Source organism: Bacillus rossius, chromosome 17 (assembly GCF_032445375.1).
Source record: "Bacillus rossius redtenbacheri isolate Brsri chromosome 17, Brsri_v3, whole genome shotgun sequence".
NCBI lineage: Eukaryota > Metazoa > Arthropoda > Insecta > Phasmatodea > Bacillidae > Bacillus > Bacillus rossius.
The window spans coordinates 26,001,529-26,023,881 of NC_086344.1; the positions used below are offsets into that span (position 1 = coordinate 26,001,529).

The window sequence follows — 22,353 nt, forward strand, 5'->3', positions numbered from 1 at the left end:
TCTGTAAGAGATAAATTTTCACCAGTATTTAAGATTTTTGGTCTGTCGGCAGCAGTCAAATTTGATGGACGTACGGATGATTGAGAATCGCTCGGCTTGTTGACAGATGGATGTGACGGATCATTGTGAGTCCAGCTTTACTTAAAATGTCTCTGGATAGACATGTGTGAATTTCCTGGGTGATTCAGATTGAATTAGTTCCATTTCATGATTTCTTTTATATTATGCATGCTGTATTAACGATGTGTTGCCTTGTAATTCCAACAATTGTCGTCTGAATTATTACGGTGTATTGCCATGTAATTCTGTTTTCTTAATTATTACTGTTGGCCTGTAAAAGTATATATATAAAAAAAAAAGATATAGGGATATTTGTTTGGACTCAGTGGCCTTTGACCACAAGGTCATTAAAAAGTTGACACATGACCTTGACCAGTGATACTGTAAAGGAATCTGCCATGGCCTATATAGTGTGTCTCACACTTAGTTGCAGTGCAGAGCAAATTACACCCATGGTTGCCATTTTGACACCACTCGGCTTGTTAACATTTAAAATATTTGTTGTACACTGTCGTTAATTATTATAAGTTTTATTACTTTTTAAATTGTACTATTTTTTGATTCTTCCAAGACCATAAAATTGTATCTTTTGATAGTATTCGTTACAGCATATTAGGTACATTGTTAATGACAAAAAATTGTCAATTTTATTCACAAGTTATTAATTTACATAAACTATTTGTAGCAGTTGGTTGCTATTAATAAGAGGCTTTCCATTAATTACGCTCTACAGTCAAATAGAGCAAAAAAAATATTTAATATTAAAAGATTTATAAAAACATCAGATGATGCTCTTGATAAAATACAGCAAGAATATGTATTTTCAAAATCCTCGTTCCAAATTTTACTTTAGAAAATACAATCTTTCAGATACTTTTAAAAAAATTGTCATTACATTACAAAGTTGTGTCCAAAAACATTTTTGCTGCGTGGCATCAGAGCACACGGAAACAAAGACTGAGCTAGTGTCCGAAATTGTGCATTGATAGAGTGAGAGTAATTGCCTATTTAAATTCTTGCTGCTAACTAAGGATGAGATGCGCTATAGAAACCGGCCTGGAGTAATTTTCGGAAACCATAGGAAACCAACATTATGATAGGTCGACCAGGATTTGCTCAGGTCCTTAGGTTAGTGAGTTCAGTATTTCATACTTACACCATGTCACTTCATGACAATAATGATTTTGTTGAAAGGACTGAGAGTGATTTGTGTATATTTTGGAACATTGACTATTTTGTTAAAAAAAATATTGTGTTAAATGTGTGGTGTTGCTTAGGAAAATTTTTTGAAGTGAAACCTATTTAGGCGGGTTGGGTAAGTAGAAACGATGATACACCAGAGCTTAACGAAAAACAAAGGAGTACGACGCTCAGTAACGGGTTTCCTGTTGTTGGGGAGGGTGGTACGGGAATAATGAATAAAGTAGGTAGTTGGTCAACTGTATGACTCTTAGCAAGTTTTTTTGTTTGCCGTGTTTGTTAAATGTATTCCTTAAGTTAGCTATAAAATACATTCTTTTATCATTCAAGGGGGTTTATTAAAGTGCGAAGTTTAGCTTCTAACATGCAGTGTGGTCATGCACCCATTTGTTTATAGCAAAATTTTACCAGCAACCCAAGAAAAAAATACTGGATGAATAAAGTGTACATTTCTGGCAAAGTGTCTTGTGATTGAAATAGATTTTTGAACAGCTGAATCCTAACTCGCAGTCGTGCGTTTCCACCTACCATATTTAAAGCGAAACGTTCGGAAATATTTTAAAGATGTAAACGTCAGTGCATTGAAGGCTGTGATTTTCCTTTTATCACAAGTATAATGTTTTCACTTATTGTATATTGTTGCATAGTGAAAACAAATGGCATTATCAAACTATTAAAAGAATAGGTGTATGTTTTTGTGGAATGTCTGCTGTTCAAGACACTGATGAAGGAGGTGCTTTTTGTGTCGTGTTTGTTAAATTTATTCCTTAAGTTAGCTACAAAATATATTGTTTTATTATTCAAGGGGGTTTATTAAAGTGCGAAGTTTAGCTTCTAATGTGCAGTGTGGTCATGCACCCATTTGTTTATCGCAAAATTTTACCAGCAACCCAGGAAAAAAATACTGGTTGAATAAAGTGTACATTTCTGTCAAAGTGTTCTGTGATTATAATAGATTCGCAACTCGCAGTTGTGTGTGGGAAGCAGGGGCGTAGCCAGATGGGGGGGGGGGGGGGGGGGGTTTAGGGATTCCCCCCCCCCCCCCAGCACCAAATCTTTAATTAATTTCTTATTCGTCACTCAAACAAATTTCATATTAAAATTAATAAAAAAAATTTACCATTACAATATTTAAATTTAAGTATCGAAAACTGCTAAAATAGCACTATTTTACACCTAAAAATCCAAATTTTCCCGGGGTAGGACCCCTGGACCATCTGCTTTAATAGTGGGAGGGGGGGGGGGGGCGGCATGCTTCTTAACACCCCCCATACACCAATCCTGGCTATGCCACTGGTGGGAAGTGATGCCAGGGGTGGAATGTCGGCAGGCTGTTCAAGACGCTGATGAAGGAGGTGCGCATGTACGCCCAGAAGTTCATCGACCGCGGCAAGGACTTCAACCTGGAGCTGGCCATCAAGACCAAGATCATCACGGACGGGCTGCGCTACTCGCTGGCCACGGGCAACTGGGGCGACCAGAAGAAGGCCCACCAGGCGAGGGCCGGCGTGTCCCAGGTGAGACGGCCCTTGATCATGCCTCGGGAGCAGTCCCGATTCTCTCGGATCCGAATCCCGGATGGTACCCCTCGAACCCAAATATATGTGTCGAGGGTCAAAAATAAAATAATGTACAATAATAATAAAAAAAATTATGGTGTTGAAACTTCTACCCTTCAAATGGTTGTTTCTCAATTTAAGTTTCCGGAACCAATACATATTGTAATTTTATTTATTTTCATTTTAAAAGTACAATATCTTGGGATATGGTAACAGGACTGGTATGAACTTTAGAGGTTATCAGTTTAGAGGTTATCAGTGTTGAATTTTTTTTTTAATTTACTTTATTTCCTTTAGTATTTTCGTTCCTGCATAACCAAACGTTATACAATTAGCACTGACTTCGTTTTTATAAGCTGTATACATCTGAAAACATCTTTAAAAGAAAATTTACACATCAAGCAACTTCGTATTTTGATTAATTAAATAAGTAAGCTGTACTATCCAAATGAATATTAGTTTTCAACTAGAGCTGGGCCGATGCCGATCCCCGATCGTAATAATCGGCCGATTTTGTTAATTTTGCCGATCATAATGATCGGCAATACGTAGCCGATTATTTGAGCCGATCATTGGTATCCTACTGCAAACTTATAACATTGAATAATTACCTATATCTAACGAATTTCCATGTTTGTGTACGGTACTTTTCGGGAAGAAAATTCAATTATTCATCGAAAAATAATAGGATTTAATAATTTAAAACTAACCGCACACGAAAAAAATATACCAATTAAGTAAACAAATAGGGTATGTTTTATAAACATTGAACAGTTACATACCTAAGTATCAATTTCCACGTATATTTACGGTACTTTCGGTAAAATAATTTTCCATTATACTATTTGCAAAGTTATTTATCATTTACGAACCGAAAACTATGTATTTGTTTACCATTTACGGTTATGTGACGCCAGAGATTAGAGTGACGCGCGTCGCGCGACGGAAATCGTACAGATTAATAGCGCTAGTAGTCTTGTGGTTAGTCTACCTCTTCGGGAATTCATCTATTTAGTTTTTTCTCGCTAAATATGGCCTATTGAAAGTTTTGTTTAGCGAAATTAATATTCTTACCCTGTTTAGCGGGAAATAGAGCTTATTTTTCTTTTGTATAAAAACCTGGTTGATGAAGAGTTTTGTTCCCCATTTAGTGGTACAGTAGAACCTTGTTAATCCGTGACGCGCTAATTCGGGAATCGGATAATCCGGGACGATTTAAAAGTGCAGAAAAAAAAGAGAATCTAAAATTGTCAGAGCTTAAAATTTACGTCACGCGGGCCGGTGGCCGGCAAACACTGCAAGCCATCGCGTGGGCCGTCAAACTCTGCTACGCTGTTTGTACCGACCCTTTGTGTCGCCCCCCTTTCAGCTGTCACATTTGTCACTCTTTAAACTTGAGGGGATGTCCTGACTTCTGCTTCCCGTCTCCCGTTTGTTTGAATGTTGTTTCACGTGCTGCTGAGTTACTTTCCGCCCGCCAACGCACAGCAGGCGCCTGGCGAGTGACGTGTCTGGCTGGCATTCGGCTGGTCGAATGAAGGGAGGGGGGTGGGGGGCTACCCAATATTTATGTGTGCAAGGTCAGCACGATCTTATCTTTCTCTCTTCGGCTGTTGTAAATGACCGTGAACTAATGGCTAGGCAGTGCGGTGTTTTTTTAAGCCGAGACACTAATTCGAAGACGACCCTTACCGTGAACGGATTATCCGGGTTTATTATTAGTATTATTTTTTTTTACAGAATTTCAATTATCCGGGCATCGGCGGGTCCCAATTAACATGAATAATGGGGAGTTTACTATTTTTATCCATCTGCTGCCAAGGCGCAGTAAGCCTCGGGAGATGTTACATCACATGACCTTGGCCTTAACCCAGCTGCACGCTGGTGTCTAAGAAGCTTGAAAAGACCTTCCGGGCTTATAATCGCTAGTCCGTGAAATTCGGTAATCCGTGATTATCTTGGTCCCGACCATTACGAATTAACGAGGTTCTACTGTATTTCGTATTCAAAAATTAACTTACAATCGGGAATTATTGAAAGTTTGTTGGCGGCACTGGGGGGAATAAAATTATCATCGCTGACGTCTACCGGCACACACGGATTACAGAATGACGGAGTTGTGATTAGGTTTAAGATTTGGTTTGACCTTATTACATTTTAACGCAGTTAATTGTGTGTACGTGTGTGTGGTGATTTATAAGTAATCATGTCAATGAAAAGTAGTTTTGTCTGGGAATATTTCACCGTTTATAGTGATCCGTCAAAAGCAACGTGTAATCAGAGGTACTTGAAAGGCTCTAATCGGCTCAGAAGATCGGCAAGATCGGCAGCAGATGATCGGCATCGGCATGATCGGCAAAATAGGTGATCGGCCCAGCTCTATTTTCAACTTTGAAATACATTGTTTTATACAGGAAAACTACGTACACAAAGCGCTCGGAACCTAACAGGGTAACCAAAAACATCATGCAATGTTAATGAGAGATTTTTTTCTCTCCAAATTTTGACGCCCTAAAATAACGGTGCGATGATTATACGAAAAAACAAAATATTTAAAATAAAGCACGAACTCTTACTTGATTCAACATGTGCATATCATCGAAAACATACCATTTTAGCAGTTCAAACTCAAACTATTAATGGTTGTTTAAAAAATATTTGTCAGGCACAATCGTAAAACAAGCACTTTATTCAGCACATACCAATCAATCAAAGTTATTCCCGTGCTGTCTGGAAACAGTAGCGGAATGATTCTCGTCTTTCATTAAAAATACAAATTTTCGACATCTTAAACTGCTATTTGTTCGTTTTGTATGATGTACAAGTATCGGAAAAAAATAAACAAAATTGGCTTTGACCACGGACATCATCAAAAAAACATGGGAACAGTTGTGCTATGACAAAATGTGAACGCAGTAGTTAAAACTATGTTTAAATTGATAGTTGTGATAGATCTACCAACATGTTAATACAGTAGTAGCTTACTTGCTGCATTTATCTAGATGTTGCAAAATTTGATGTAAATATTTTTGAAATATTGCAGAATGTGTACTCGGCCATCATAAATAACCAAAACAAGTGAATAACTTCAATTAATATTATTAATTGAGCTAATTTCATCACTATTTCACAAATAAGGCTTTTTATTTTAATTTTGCCGTTATCCTAAAATTAAATATACATAGTTAGCCTTATTTATCGCGGTCCATGAATATGACCTGCCTCCAAGAATGAGTGATTTTTAATCATTAGTTTAGGGCCTACACAATAAAAAATACATTTTTCCTTTCAAATAGAATGGAATTGTTAAAAATATTTAACTTTAAATAATTCCCAATTTCGTTATGTTTCCCATGAGAAAGTATATTTTTTTTGTCAAAAATGTTTAACCAAAATTACATATTTTACCAAGTCATAATTTTAAAGGCATCTCCTTGTTGTACTCCTTGTTTTTACCCCCGTTCCTCGAATGCACTTCCTAGATACTTGAATGTTACCAGTGTTGCCCAGTGGCGTAGCCAGGATTTGTGTATGGGGTGTGTGTTAAGAAGCATGGTGCCCCCCCCTCCCCCCCAACCCACTGTATTAAAGCGGGGGGGGGGGGGGTCCGGGGGGGTCCTCCCACGGGAAAAAAATTTGGATTTTAAGGTGTAAAATAGTGCTATTTTTGGCAGTTTTCGGTAGGTACTTAAATTTAAATATTGTAATGGTAAAAATTTTATTAATTTTAATATGAAATTTGTTTGAGTGATGAATAAGAAATTAAAAATTAACTAAAGATTTGTTGCTAGGGGGGCGGGGGTTTGAACTCCTAATTTCCCCCCCACCCCCCTGGCTACACCCCTGGTGTTACCACCTGTTCCAACTCAACGAAGTGAGTGGTGGTGATTGGCGCTGCAGGTGCTGAACCGCCTGACGTTCGCCTCGACGCTGTCCCACCTGCGGCGGGTGAACTCCCCCATCGGGCGCGACGGCAAGCTGGCCAAGCCGCGGCAGCTGCACAACACTCTGTGGGGGATGATCTGCCCCGCGGAGACGCCCGAGGGGGCGGCCGTCGGCCTGGTGAAGAACCTCGCGCTCATGGCCTACATCTCGGTGGGCTCACAGCCCTCCCCCATCCTGGAGTTCCTGGAGGAGTGGAGCATGGAGAACCTGGAGGAGATCGCCCCGTCCGCCATCGCCGACGCCACCAAGATATTCGTCAACGGCTGCTGGGTCTGTCCGCCTGTCCTCCGCCCCACGCCGCCCCTTTAGCTCTACGTTTTCCAAGCCATTTGCGTGTGCGTTAGCATCGTTAAGGCTCAGTTTGAAGCTCTTTAGGAAAGAAATCAAAGCTTTACGTTTTCCAAGCCATTTGCGTATGCATTGCATCATTAAGGCTCAATCGAAGCTCTTTTTAATATTCAATTTGACTTCACCAGGATATTTGCCATTAGTTTTATTTGAAGCTTTGGTTGTGATGCAAAGCTTCGCGTATGATGTGAAGTTTTGCTTTGGTTGCAAAGCTTCAAAACATATTATTAAGCTTAAGATTCTCTCATGAAATTTTTTTTTTTGTTTTTATATATGTTTTGCTTGAATAAAGCCGGTTACTTTAAAAAATTCGAAAGGTTGCACTCGTGTTTGATTTAATAAATGCTCAATATTAATATAATGCATGGTTATTTTATAAATTTTTTTATTGAATGAAGTTATACATAGGGCCAATTTGTTAATCACTTAATAGTCCAAACATTACAAGCATTGAATGATTGTTTGTATTATTTCAATTCTGTATTTGATAAAATAAGAGTAATATAGCTTCACCAAGAACAATATTCGCAATTAATTTTGACTTCACAAATAATATAACATTTGAATTGATGTTTGCTTTGCATGAAAGAAATCGAATAGTCACACAGGCCTATTTGAATCGCAGGTTGTTTGTCTTTGATCTTGGTTGGTAGTTGTTTTACGAATTGACTCCTGGCAAGGCTTTGATGGTTCGTTATCGTAGGTGACTGCATATTCCATCCACAGTTTCCCTGCCCTGAGTGGTCGAGTTAATCCATCTCTTGTGAACATGCTGACGAAGAGACATTTAGCGTCAGTTGAAAGAATAGAAAAAACAATGTGTGTCTTATTGACAAATAGTGATCTTAGTTTTCTGGAAAAATATATTGGTATTTTCTGTAAAATTTGAGAGAGAAAAAAAAATAGTAAGTTACACTTTCGCAGAAACAACCAATTTCTTCAAAGTTTGTTTTGCAAACAGACCAATTAAAACATGCATCTTGAATCTGGTCTTCTTTACATTGTAATTGCTCACTTAAAATTTAAGAGTTAGGTAGGACCCATGCTAACCTCTACCAACTGATAGGAACAAAAAATTTGGTTTGAACAGAACCTACCAATATGCAGAGAAAAATTATTGTATAACATATATCAACCTATCTTTAATCATGTAAATGCTTGTTGGTAATGGGAAAAAAGGAGACTTTTCCTTCGAAATTTTTTCACTTACATCACTATTGACCAGTAATTTTTTTTCTTTGTGTTTTTAATAGTGGTGGATTGAAACCAAGTTTATTTTTAATTTGAATTTTTAAAAGAGTGCCTAAACTCTTGGTCTATAGTTCAAGATCAACTTATAAATACATTATACAAAGTAAATGAACAAATTACTAGTATGTATAAAATTAATAATTAAAAAAATATATATATAAATAATATATCAAACGTGATCTAATGTAGACTTTTAAAAACAAAAACAAAAAAAAAAACATGGCAGTATTACAAACAAGATATGCGAAGGGATTTTTTTAAATATGTACATCGGAGGTAAAAAACATCTTGTTAATTTTTTTATTTTACTTTATATAGCGAAATAAACATGTCCAGTTTCATGATTTGAATCTTGCTCTTCTGTAAAACTACAGATGTGTTAATATATTTTTGGAAAGTTTTTCCTTGCATTTTAAAACGTTTGAATGCTGAAAACACCCTGATGTTTGTAACTGGTCCTTCGCTAGTTTTTTTGCAACTCCAGCCTTACGGTGTACTGAACCACAGGTGGGCATCCACCGGGACCCGGAGCAGCTGATGACGACCCTGCGCAAGCTGCGTCGGCAGATGGACATCATCGTGAGCGAGGTGTCGATGATACGGGACATCAGGGACCGGGAGATACGCATCTACACGGACGCGGGGCGCATCTGCCGCCCGCTGCTCATCGTCGAGAACGGCAAGCTGCTGCTGAAGAAGAGGCACATAGACATGCTCAAGGACAAGGAGTACAACAACTATGGGTGCGTTCCTTTCGGTACAACTACGGTAGGTGCGTTCTTTTCAGTACAACTATGGGTGCGTTCTTTTCAGTACAACTATGGGTGCGTTCTTTCAGTACAACTTCTATGGGTACGTTCTTTTTAGTACAACGACTATGGGTGCGTCCTTTTCAATTCAACAACTATGGCTGCTTTCTTTGCAGTACAACTACTATGAGTAACGTCCTTTTCAATACAACTACTATGGGTGTGTTCTTTACAATACAACCATGACTGCATTCTTTTCTTTCTTCAATCAAAAGAAGGGATGGGTTGCATAAGATTTTCCTCAGATCCAAATACAAAGTAAATTTTTTAAAGAGTACAAAAACACAAAGATTGAAGTTGGGAAGAAAAATCAAGCTAATTTATTTAATTAAAAATAAAAGAAAGCTTATTTTCAGTAGTCTCCCCATAATGTGGACTAGTTGTGACCTGTTCCTGTCTGGATTAGACATAATTTGCTGTAAATTATTGCATGCTATACAAGTTTTAAATAGGTAAAATTATAAAAATTGATTTTTTTTTTTTCATGAATACAACTTTTCCTAAAGCTAATTTTTAGTTATAGTACTGTACTCTATATGTAGACCTAAGTTTTTAACCTACGAATAAGCTTTTAAGCTTTTTTTTTTTAATCCTGTCTGGATTGCTTTTTTTTTTAAAAAAAAAAATCCCGTACATATTAACCAGATGTCCAGACTAGCAGTTTCCGAATTAAGGGAACTCTACCATATACATAATTATGTACCGTGTTTTCTCGCATAATCTTCGCACATTTTATTCTAAAATCAAGTTTTAAACGTAGGGGTGCAACAAATATGCGGGAAAATTTTTTTAGTTGTGTTTCTAAGTCGGAGGGAAGCTGAAGACGGGTTGTTGTTCTCGCCCCAACAGTTGGCAGGTGCTGGTGGCGAGCGGCGTGGTGGAGTACATCGACACGCTGGAGGAGGAGACGGTGATGATCGCCATGATGACGGAGGACATGAAGCACGAGAAGGAGTACGCCTACTGCACCACGTACACCCACTGCGAGATCCACCCCGCGATGATCCTGGGGGTGTGCGCGTCCATCATCCCCTTCCCGGACCACAACCAGAGCCCCAGGAACACCTACCAGGTATCCTATCTTCCCTTTCCGCGAGCGCTCGACAAATATTCCACATTCGTGAATGATTTGATATTCTGTTCAACATTTTAAAATTTAATTTTTTTTCCCCCAAATTATTAGTAACAAACAGGTAGGCCTACACCATATTGGACACATACATACTAAACTTAAATATATATTTGCGAAATCTAAGGATTACCAAACACTTTGTCTTTGAAAGACAACTTTGAGTTTGTCATATATTTTATATTTTGAATGCAAGTATAACTTCATACCATATTTAATCGCATAATATCCGCCATCTCATAATGTCCGCACATTTCTTTTTAAATACTTGAAATGGAATTTTTTTAAATCCGCATAAAGTCCGCACCAGACAAAGCAACCTTGGCCACCCCTGAAAGGCACAGTAACGGGATAGGAAATTTACCGACACTGTCAACAATGCTTTGACCTTGAGTTGTTCATTTCTCCGGAGCTGTCGCTGAGAGGGTTTGTAGCGTGGTGAAACCGTCCGGACTCAGAAACTCGCACTCCACTGCGCAGCTGCCTGCGACTTCACGCGAGTTGCAAGGGGATGGGCTATATATAGCACAAGCCGCTGCAACTCACACGCGAGTGAGAGAAGAAAAAAAAAAGAGTGGTGTCTTCCACTTATCGCCGGCACCCAATTATCTCGACACCTGTCACATTTCTCACGTCCACTGCGGTGGGTCACCAGTCACCAGCGCTCTGCGAAGAAGTGTGCCGCCGTTAATATTTTTCAACTGGGCCGAGGGAAGGGCGCCAATTTTACGAAGCAGCGATTTTACTAATGCAACCGTGAGCATACGTAAAATCATTGTACTAGTAAACTAACTATGAGAGAACAATTTTTTTACTCTACACAAAACATGTAAAATTTTGGGGAAATATTTCTTTTTCGGACTTCACCTCATAATGTCCGCACCCCATTTTTTTTGTCAAAAATGTAGCCAAATTACTGCGGACATTATGCGAGTAAAATACGGTATTCTGTGATACTTGCGAGAAGAAGAAAAAGGCCTTTAACTCGGTATTGTACGTTAATGAATATTCCAAGGTTGGTTTCAGACGGGAAGGGGAGCTCAGACTGTGGAGACTACTCGGGAATGTGTGTCGTGTGCGCAGAGCGCCATGGGCAAGCAGGCGATGGGCGTGTACATCACCAACTACCACGTGCGGATGGACACGCTGGCGCACGTGCTCTACTACCCGCACAAGCCCTTGGTGACGACGCGCTCCATGGAGTACCTGCGGTTCCGGGAGCTGCCCGCGGGAATCAACTCCGTGGTCGCCATCCTGTGCTACACCGGCTACAACCAGGAGGACAGCGTCATCATGAACGCCTCCGCCGTGGAGCGCGGCTTCTTCAGGCGAGTGCGGCCGTCCGTTAGTCACTCGTGGACGATTTTGACCATTTTTATCCCCCCTCCCCCTCCCCCTCCCCGTGTAAGGACACATAAGATTTCTCGGACCCACGTCCCTTTCTTACATACGTAATATTTTACCTAGAGTTTCCCTAATAAGCTGTAAATATTTAAATGCCATTAGAAAAGGTCCACTTATACTAAAAAAAATGTTATTATTCTACCTAAATCAGAGATTTGTATTTTAAAAAATAAAGAATATATTATTCTTTCGAAAATGTGTAATAAGGGCCAGTGCATCGCGCCTCTTTGTTTCTATGTGCTAGGCTCAAAACTTGTGTGCTGTTTTCACTTCGGTAACGTGACTTTCTGGGAGCAACTTGATTTTGCTTAAAAAAAGTACTCTTGTAATGGAATGAACATTTATTGTGTTTTGGTGTTGGGATAATATTTTAGGTTTGGTTCAGTTAAATGAAATTATAATATGTGTTGATGTGTGCATGAAAAAAATCAACAAAAATATTAAGGTGTTATTTAAAATTTTATCTTTTATTTGGTTTTTATCGTGTTTGCAAATACAACTGTGTTCAAAAACAACCCTACTTCTGTCCTGGAGGTGTCACCATCACAGTGCATTTTGACCGTGTTGGTGCAGTTGATGTGGACAGTCATGGATTTATCCCTGGATTGGCATTTGAATGGACCTGTGTACGTGTGTTTTGCAGATCCGTGTTCTTCCGGTCGTACAAGGATGCTGAGTCGAAGCGGATTGGGGACCAGGAAGAGCAGTTCGAGAAACCCACGCGGCAGACCTGTCAGGTAAAGTAAATGGCTGTGTTTCTAGTACGAATAATATGCAATTAGAATACTACATATACAAATTTTTTAAAATCAAATTTCTAATCAAATACCACAATTGTTGTGAATATCAAATATTTTTCTAATCAAATTTTAACATACAGTGAATTTTATTTCTCACATTTCACACAGGAGTTTAAGAATAATTTATCTCAAAATACAATAAAATAAAAAAAGTGAGTAATACACATGAAACCATAACAAAGAGGTGTAAAATGTAGGAAAATTAATTACTTTTGTTTTATTGCATAATCGTGAAACATTTTATACTAAATCAACTTTGAAAAGTAGAGGTGTGATTTTTATGTAGAAAAAGGCATTTTTTTGTTGGGTAAAGTTATTCATAAAACAAAACCTATTCATGGAAAGTACGTTTATTAAAAAAGTAGAGTTAATTAAAGCACGCCAAAAATTTTAAATTAATAAGTCATTCAACAGAAACATCTTGTTTAACTTTTAATAGAAAAACAAAACTGTGACCCGAAGGTGAGTCGGAAGTAATGTATAACTATCGTCATAATACACTCTTACCATGAAGTATTGCTGGCTATCAAATGTAGTTAACTCGGCACTAGACAGCACGCGCGTTGCATGCAATCGATGAGCTGTCTGTATATATATTCGTCTACGTGTGCACGCTCTATACGGGAATCAACACAACATAACATGAATTATGCCAACTAGCGCTGACATTTTTATAAGCGGTATACAGCGGCGACAAAGATGATTAGATAAAGGTTATAACTAGAGCCAAGATTTTATGGTGTTATGAAAAAGGACTTTTCGTCATTAAGAATTATGTATTTCGTCTTTATCGTCATAAAAAATTAAAACACATGTAATAACATGTACACACCAAGCAGAGCTGCCTTGATCAAATGCTTCAATAATTCGTGGTTAGAGACTTAAAATATGCACATTAAACAATACTATATTGAGAGTACATAAAAAATTAGCAACTAAAATATTCAGTATTCTTATGCAGGTACTGTTCCTGAGTTCAGGAGAGAGTCTAAATTAATTAAAATAGAAACTACAGTTAAACTTTTGTTCTATAAATGCAATATAATTAAGCTCAGGAAAAGCCACCATTGTCAGCAGTCCAGCATTCTCTGGTTTTAGAGATCTTCTTCTGTCACTTACAACTACAGAATACTTAGAAAAAGATCTTTCTGAGTCCACATTCGTTGCAGGTATCCATATTAACTTTAAAGCAGCAGCTGCAAATTCAGGATAATCCGCTTTCATTTTACATAGTATGTCCACCATGTCTATGTAGTTCACATGCGGTTTCTTCTGCTCTTGGGAAACCAGGTTTTGGAGTGTTATGTAGCCTGTCGCTACAGAGGTCTTCTGCACCTTGCAAAGGAAAGGTAGGTTTTTAATATGTTTCTGGAATTCTTTTTCCTCCACACGAATGTTTCCTACATTTTGAGGATTCATTAGAGCGCTGATTCCCAGAAATAGTTGACGAGATGGATCAGTGTTCACCAGATCAATCAGTTTTATAAGACTGAGATTAGCTGTGTTCTTGAACTGCTCTTTAAGGGCTGCAGAGTTGACAGTTTTCATTTCAGCCAAAATGTCTTCAACATTTTCAGGAAATATTCCCTTAGCAAGACATCAAGAGTAGTTTGCAGTTTACTCAATTTTGTGCACAACTGATGAGCAGTAGGATACTTTGTTCCTTCAAGAAAATTAATTAGCTCTACAAAGGTGTTACAGTTTTGAGCCACAAATGTAAGAGTGGCCTCAAGACATTGTAACTCTTCCTTCTGGAGTCCCTTGATATATGTATTTAACACCAGAGTTATCTTCGCTAAGCTGCTCAAAGAATTCCACAATGTCGTGCAGATGGAGTGCGAGGTATGATACAGATTCAAACCATGTGTTCCAACGTGTAACAACTGGCATGGGGAATAACTTGACCAGAGCCTTGTTTTCTCCATGTTTCTGGAGAAGAAATTGAAGGTATGCATGCCTCCTCTTTCTGGTGTTAAGAAAGGCCATCTTTACCTTACAAACGAAGAGGTTCAGTTCTTCCAAGTTGTTTTGCCAGATCTGCCCAACAATGTTTACTTCATGGGCCCAACATTGTATGTGGTACATGTGGTCACCAAATACACCTTCAAGGGTGCCAGCAGATTTTGTCATGTACCTGGCACTATCTGTAACATACGCAATTATGTTTTCTTCCTTGACTTCATATTTGGAGCATACATCAATCACTGCCCGAGAACAACAAACAGCATTTGCTGCATCAAGGACACAAGAAGCCCCTAAGATAACATCTTGTTCAGCACCTGGTTTCAGAATTTTAAACAAGATGTTGAAAACACAATTATTACTCTTGTCAGTGGTTTCATCTGCGAGTATGACCACATCTTGCCCCAAGAGCTGCTGCTTGATTTCCACTTCTTTTTTCTCTCTAATTAGGGGAATGTACTTTTTCCTCATCCAATCCGCTGTTGGAAGATCACCAGCACCACTTACATGCTTCTGCATCCATGCAGTCAGCTTGCTGTTGTCAAGTTTCTCAAGAGGAATACCTGCAGCTACAAAGGCTTCAACAGTTTCGAGAACAAAATCTTCCTTTTGTTTTTTTGCCCATATTTGCGCCACTCCTGCTTCTGGGATAGAAAGCTGTCGTTTCAAAGTGCATGGGGATCGTTTAGCTTTTACATGTTTGTCGCTAATTATGTGCTTGTTTACCGTATCCTTACGTTCATGCTCCAAACGGCAATTACAATATTTACAGAAAAGTATTTTTCCGTCACTGACGTATAATACCTCATTCTTAAACTCGTCAGCATGTGATGCCACAGTAGCTTTATTTTTCGGCATGATTAAGAAATTTAGCTTTCATTTATGCACGTCATTTGTAAACAAAGCCCGGAGGTACCATAAACTAGTATTTACTGAAGTTGTAGCGAAAAAATAAACCGCGGGAAGCCTACTTTTTACAGGCGAGAGAGCCATATACTCAACCCGAAGTAAAAGGTTAGGTTATAGGTTATGTCAGGTCAGTGAAATACCTAAATGTTTTTATTTATTTTCCGGGAGGGTTGGGTAGGTAAGCGTTATTTAAAATATTAAATGACCGTAAAATAAATAAATCCTTGCAATATGGTGCTTTTTCATTAGTGATCGGAAAACTTCGATTATGTTACGATTTTGGCTCTCTCGCCTGTGAAGTGTGAAATGAAAATGAAGGCTTCACGGTAAACTGCTTATTCAACAAGCACACAAAATTGCGTTACAGTGAAATTCCATTAAATATCAAGTGATCATTAAATATCAATGTTAGCTTTTATTTTATTTTCATACGTATTTATTTAATGAATGCAGTTATTGTTCACGTGTATTTTTCAAAGGATACAGCAAACAAGGCGCTGAGATTTTTCACGTTGTGTTTGTTAACTTGTTAATTTTAGTTTACGATCGTCAGTTGTTAATATTGCGTGATCTCTAGTGGCTCTAGTAGAGATGCATTTAAAAACCCTAACGTAACTCTGATAACGAGCTTTTTTTTTTGTTCGTGAAATCGTCAATTTTTGTAATATCTTGTAATTTTTTGGATGACGACCATTTATTCTGCAAACAGATATGGAATTTTTGTCAATCAACCAATAGTCGGTAGTTAACGATTTAAATTTAAATCAAAATTGAGGTGTATTTCGGGTTAGAAAACATTTCACATTTTTCGTGGTTTTGGATGAATTTCAAGTGAAAAATTCGCGATTTCGCATAAAACCATATAATCTTGGCTCTAGTTATAACGTTTGAACAGGCTTTAAAAGAAAATTTTCACATCAGACAACTTCGTATTTCTGTTAATTAAATAAGTTTGCGTTAATATCCAAATGAATATTAGATTTCAACTTTAACATACATAGTTATATATGGAAAAACTCTTGGAATAAAAAAACCAGCGGGACCAAAAACATTATGCAATGTTTATGCAAGAATTATTTTTCTCCAAATTTTGACGTCATAAAATAATGGTGCGATTATGATGCGCGTTCAACGATTATGCATTAAAACACATTGTAAACCTGGCATACAGTAAAATTTAAAGTTTGAAAATATTTTTGTTTATATAACTGATTATGTACATAAAATAGAGTAACTATTATTTTTAATTTTCAATGATAGTGTGATGCATCGGAGCGAATTTCGACTGGTAGTTAAATATTATGTAAGAATGGCTTTTTGAACCCTCCTCCCCTCCTTCCATATACTGTTACATAAATAATGAATGTATTTATCAAATATTGATAAATAAAAATAAAATTTTGTTTTTTACATCTCCCGATTCATGGTTGTCCGATGTTATGTCAATATAGTCTTATTTTTACAGCTGTTTGTTTAGTCATGCCACATTATGTCACTTTTTTGTACATACGTTCCTTAAACCGGCAATGTTGATAATTTGCAGTTATCAGCCTTGTCCTGGTGACATTTTGTCTGGTTTAGTAGCATCTGCCTGTATTTCTTCAACTTGTTTTTTTAATTTTGTGTTGATAGATGGTTTTTTTTTTTTTTTTCAGAAACGTAAGTTTTGTATGTGTTTAGAAGTTATAGACCTCTAAACAAAGTTCCACTGATGCAGGAAAACTCAAACTGCGTATTCAAAAACTTAGTTATTATTTGTTAATGTTTCCAGGGGATGAGGAACGCACTTTACGACAAACTGGACGACGACGGTATCATATCACCCGGGATTCGTGTGTCTGGTGATGATGTGGTCATTGGCAAGACCATCACCTTGCCAGACAATGAGGACGAGGTATGGCACACATGTTGTACGTTTGTTCCTGCTCTGTGCTTTAGATGTATCAGCCTATGTGTGCCATTGGAAAAGAAATACTAGTCAGTGGTAAATAAAATGGTATAGCTTGTTCTTTGTATGGACTATGGTATGTCAGCAATTCTGTACTTTTGAGAGATGGTTTTCTGAAATTTTCTTTCTTAGATAGTATTCAGTTCCCATGAAGTAAACAATTTTTTCTAACATGTTAAATCATGCACTAAACATAGTTGCAAGACTTCGAAACAAGAATTCATACAAAACTGTTGTGCAGGGAATAAGTTTGTGTGATGATTTGTTTTCTATCTAATCATCTGATAGATGAAAGTTTAATTAATTGATTGATGTTGTGTTTAAGTTTTAAAGTTTGCCAATGTCAATTACTAAATGTAACTAAAAAAACTTTCCACTTCGTATATTATTCAATTACATACAAATCTTGAATTCATTTCTTAAAGATTGCATCTGTTCAGAATCGAAATGCAGTAGAACCTTGTTTTTACATGTTTCAAGGGACCAGGGCAAAAACAAATAAAATAATGCTGGTGTCAAACACAAAATTGCTTTGATAGTTATTTTTTAAAATAAAATAATGCAGGCCTTGTTAACTAGAGGTCTTGGTTATGAATTACTTTATTTTCCTTGAACAACTAATATTTGTTGGTATTTGGGATATTGACTGGCACTTTGCTAATTTTTTTTCTCCGTATGTGTCCGGGTTGGCTGTAACGTGTGTTCGCACGTGATGAGTGAAGTGTCATGAGAGGGCACCGGTGTGTGGTCCCTGCTTGTCGCCAGCTGGAAGGCACCACCAAGCGCTTCACCAAGCGGGACGCCAGCACGTTCCTGCGCAACAGCGAGACGGGCATCGTGGACCAGGTGATGCTCACGCTCAACGCCGAGGGCTACAAGTTCTGCAAGATCCGCGTGCGCTCCGTCAGGATCCCGCAGATCGGGGACAAGTTTGCGTCCCGCCACGGCCAGAAGGGCACGTGCGGCATCCAGTACCGGCAGGAGGTGGGTGGCGCAGGCGCAACGCGGTGATTCCCGGCGTTTTCTGCCAAACACGTAAAAGAATGTCCCAGTTTCAGTGCTACCGTATCTACCGTATTTACTCGCATAATGTCCGCAGTAATTTGGCTACATTTTTGACAAAAAAAATGGGGTGCGGACATTATGAGGTGAAGTCCGAAAAAAAAATTTTTTCCCTCAAAATTTTACATGATTTGTGTAGAGCAAAAAAATTGTTCTCTCATTATTAGTTTACTAGTACCCTGATTTTACCTATGCTCACGGTTCCGCGGATTGCATTAGTAAAATCGTTGCTTCGTAAAATTGGCACCCTTCCCTCGGCCCGTTTGAAAAATATTAACGGCGGCACACTACTTCGCAGAGCGCTGGTGACTGGCGACCCTCCGCAGCGGACTTGAGAAATGTGACAGGTGTCAGGGGTGGCCAAGTTTGCTTTGTCTGGTGCGGACTTTATGCGGATTTAAAAAAATTCCATTTCAAGTATTTAAAAAGAAATGTGCGAACATTATGCGATGGCGGACATTATGCGATGAAATACGGTACTCGTAGAAGAGTCGCCCTTGCGCATGGGTCGCAGCTATAATTTGGGTCATAAAAATACAACTTTTTCACTGTAAGGGTCTCCCTCAAGTATGAGTCGCCTCTTATATCTGTCTACATTAAAGTACAAGAGTATTGGTGCATAAGAAATACTGCACTGGTGTTAACCCTTGATCCTTTTTTTGTCTGCTTTCTGTGCTAATTTATTACTGTGTAGAAGGGAGTGAGGCCTGTCCACTTTTCTCCGCCTCTCCCCTTCTGCTTTACGACCCCTCCTGATAATGAAAGACAGCTGTGTATCCCTTTTCAGCTAGTATTGTAATTTTTTTAACCAGTTCTCTGCCAGAATACATTTTGGTACAAAATTCATGCTAAATAAGTTACAATCATTGAATCTACGATATATAAGTTTTTATGTTTTTTGTGATTGGAGTTAAGTTTTGATTAAAAAAATCTGCATAATTTAATGATTCAAGTTGTGTTTCAGTGCTTTATGGTGTGTGTATTAACTTGCAGTTCGATGTTATATGTAGTGATGGGAGCAGTGACAAATTTTGTTCCTGTGACACGCCGTGACCAGTGACATGAAAGTCACAGGGTCAAGTCTCCGTGACATTGTCACTGTTAGTGACCTTGTTGCTAAAATGTAAAACCGGAGTTTTTTATTAATAAATATAGTGTAACATAATCTCCCTAATAATTGTATATTTTTATATATGTGACATACAACATGTAATCATTGATAAACCAAATTAGTTCATAGTTTATTGGAATTATTAAGTATGCATTTTTACAAATGAAATAAATATCTTCTATATTATTTATAAATATTTTTAAATAAAATATTTTTAAATAAAATACTTTTATTAAAATATAACATTAATCATCACATTTTTTAATAATACTCAAAACACGAAAACTGGGCAATATCCTACTTCACCGAATTAACAGTGTTTGTTTGGCTTTTTTTTTTTTTCAATTTGGACAATAACATTTAGTTCAGATTCACAAATGATTTTGAACAGAGTAACTGGACACACCAGTGTCGCATACATCGCCGAGAAAGTACTCGTGTGTCACGTGTCGCTGCTGCGGCAAGTCACCATTAATTTCCCGGCGCCGTTACTCTTAGGGACCTGCGACTCGCACCGCAGTGACACGCTCTGCAGCGACACGTGACCCGTGACACGCTCTGCAGCGACACGTGACCCATGACACGCATCGCAGCGACAAGCGCGAAGAGACGTGACATTGTCCCTGTTACTTATAGCTAAAGTCACCACCGTGACACGTGACATTGCAGTCGCCGTGACAAAATCACCGTGACAGTAAATATTCCCCATCCCTAGTTATATGGTGTACATATTAACATGCTTTCCAGTTTTATTGCAGTCGACCATATAATCGTGTCTGTACTGAAGTAGTGTGGCTCTTGAGCAGTTCGCTGGCCGTGCGTGCCGCAACATATTGCTCTCGTTCGGAGATTGATTCAGTGACCGCTCCTCTGAAAAGACTACACACCAGAGTACAGTGTCATTACACGAGTGGTTCTAGAGACCACAGTTTTAATGTCTGTGGTCTCATGCATTGTGGCCAAAATTATGCCATGTAGTATCTTATCTGTAACTCACATTTAATTTCCTTTCTGTAAAATGTCTTACTTTATGTACTTATTATCTCCCACACAACATCTTCATCTTTACCTCCAAGAAAAGAACAACAATTTTTTTTTTGTTGAAAATCAAAATGATGACAAAATCAAATTCTTGTGGAAATTTAGTTATCTGGAATAATATAAATAATATTGTTTGATTTTTTTGGTGTAAATAAATGCATGATAGATAATGCTGACCATGGTTTGAATGCGAAATTTTTTTTTTTAACTTTAAATAATTAATTGCCTTTCTGTTACAGGACATGCCTTTCACATGCGAAGGTCTCACCCCAGACATCATCATCAACCCTCACGCTATCCCGTCACGTATGACGATTGGTCACTTGATCGAGTGCCTGCAAGGCAAGGTAATGTCGCTTTTTAGTATTATTATGCTTGTAATTTTTTTTGTATTATACTTGAGACCATCAGATACACCATTGTGTTAAGTCAAATAATTAGAAATTTTTAAGTTTCTATGTTCGTGATACAGAAAAGTGAATATCTTGGTGTTTTGTTTCTTAAAGGAGTTAATTTGTGTATGTTTTAATTTTATATATGAGAAAATTATTATTTTTTAAATATTTTTAAACAGCTTTAATACTAAATTGCATATAAGTGGCTGAATATAATTATAAGTGAAAGACTATGATAATTTAATAAGAATCTATGGTTGTAAAATTCTGTGAATCCTATTGCTAACTTACATTCCAGTTCAAACTATTATTTTCATCATCATGTTACCGAAATGGTACCTTAGTGGCAGTGGTGTGATCAATATCACTTCACGCTCGGTTCCAATACCAACACCTCGGTATGCAGTTAGTATTAAAGTGGTTTGAAGACTAATTTAATTTAGAGGTCCCATCTCTATTTGTCTCTGTGCATTGCCATGTGACACGATCCCCTATCAGGCTATTAAATATCAGACACGTAACCTATCAGCACATCAGAAATAACTAGGTGGAAATTTAGACAAAGTATGTTATTGTTCCTTGTAAATGTTTTTGTTAGTAGTTAAATGGATTGCCACTGATTATTGCATTTAAAACAGTTATTTTGTACAAAATCGGGGTATCTCTAACAAATGCACAAATGCTACATATTATTTAGTGGAGCTAAAGGAGTTTTATTCTTTGCCTGTTTATAAATAATTGACATAATCAACAAACATTTTTACTTCATTATTTTTAAATTTTACATTTTCACTTTTAAGTTCTTTGCAATTATTTTCTGCATTTCCTCTACAAGTTTTATAATCAAGATTTTTTTTTTTATGAAACACAATTATAATTTCAGAAAACCTTTTGAAATGAAATGAAATTACTATATTTTTTTAATAAAGGAGCAGGAGCATAACTCCAAAAATGCCCAACTCAGTGTATGAATCAATCGACAGAGAATTAAAATACCACTATCCCGACCTAGCCTCAATAACCAAAATTTAGTTTGTAAAATATTGATGAAGTTAAGTTATTAAGTTTTGCCACCTTATGACTTGTTCACTATCGGCAGTATACCGACGAAATTTAAAAAGGTTCATATAAGTGTGTTTATCGTACCTTAGTATTATTAATATTCTCAGTGAAAAGTAAAGCTAATGAGTAAGAGGTAGTATGTACCTAGTTACCACTAATAGCACAGATGGGATATCAAATTCTTGTTTTCCTCTCTGCTGTAAAATTTGCATTCAGGGAGTTAAAAGGTTTGCTAATCGCACCGACTATGTTAGAAAAGTCTGTAACTCACATTTGATTTCCTTTCTGTAGAATGCCTTACTTTATGTACTAATTATCTCCCACACAACATCTTCATCTTTACCTCCAAGAAAAGAAC

The 22,353-nt window shown here is 37.6% G+C and overlaps 1 protein-coding gene across 1 annotated transcript in view; it reads left to right on the forward strand.

Moving 5' to 3' along the window:
* The window catches only part of LOC134540870 (DNA-directed RNA polymerase II subunit RPB2), a 41,888-nt gene that overhangs the window by 14,945 nt on the left and 4,590 nt on the right, over window positions 1–22,353 (forward strand). Inside the window, exons 9-17 of the mRNA XM_063383891.1 lie at window positions 2,591–2,777; window positions 6,720–7,034; window positions 8,871–9,106; window positions 10,022–10,244; window positions 11,385–11,629; window positions 12,349–12,442; window positions 17,148–17,270; window positions 18,090–18,308; window positions 20,778–20,885. Coding sequence (XP_063239961.1) covers window positions 2,591–2,777; window positions 6,720–7,034; window positions 8,871–9,106; window positions 10,022–10,244; window positions 11,385–11,629; window positions 12,349–12,442; window positions 17,148–17,270; window positions 18,090–18,308; window positions 20,778–20,885 — 1,750 coding nt within the window. The remainder of the gene's footprint in view (window positions 1–2,590; window positions 2,778–6,719; window positions 7,035–8,870; window positions 9,107–10,021; window positions 10,245–11,384; window positions 11,630–12,348; window positions 12,443–17,147; window positions 17,271–18,089; window positions 18,309–20,777; window positions 20,886–22,353) is intronic.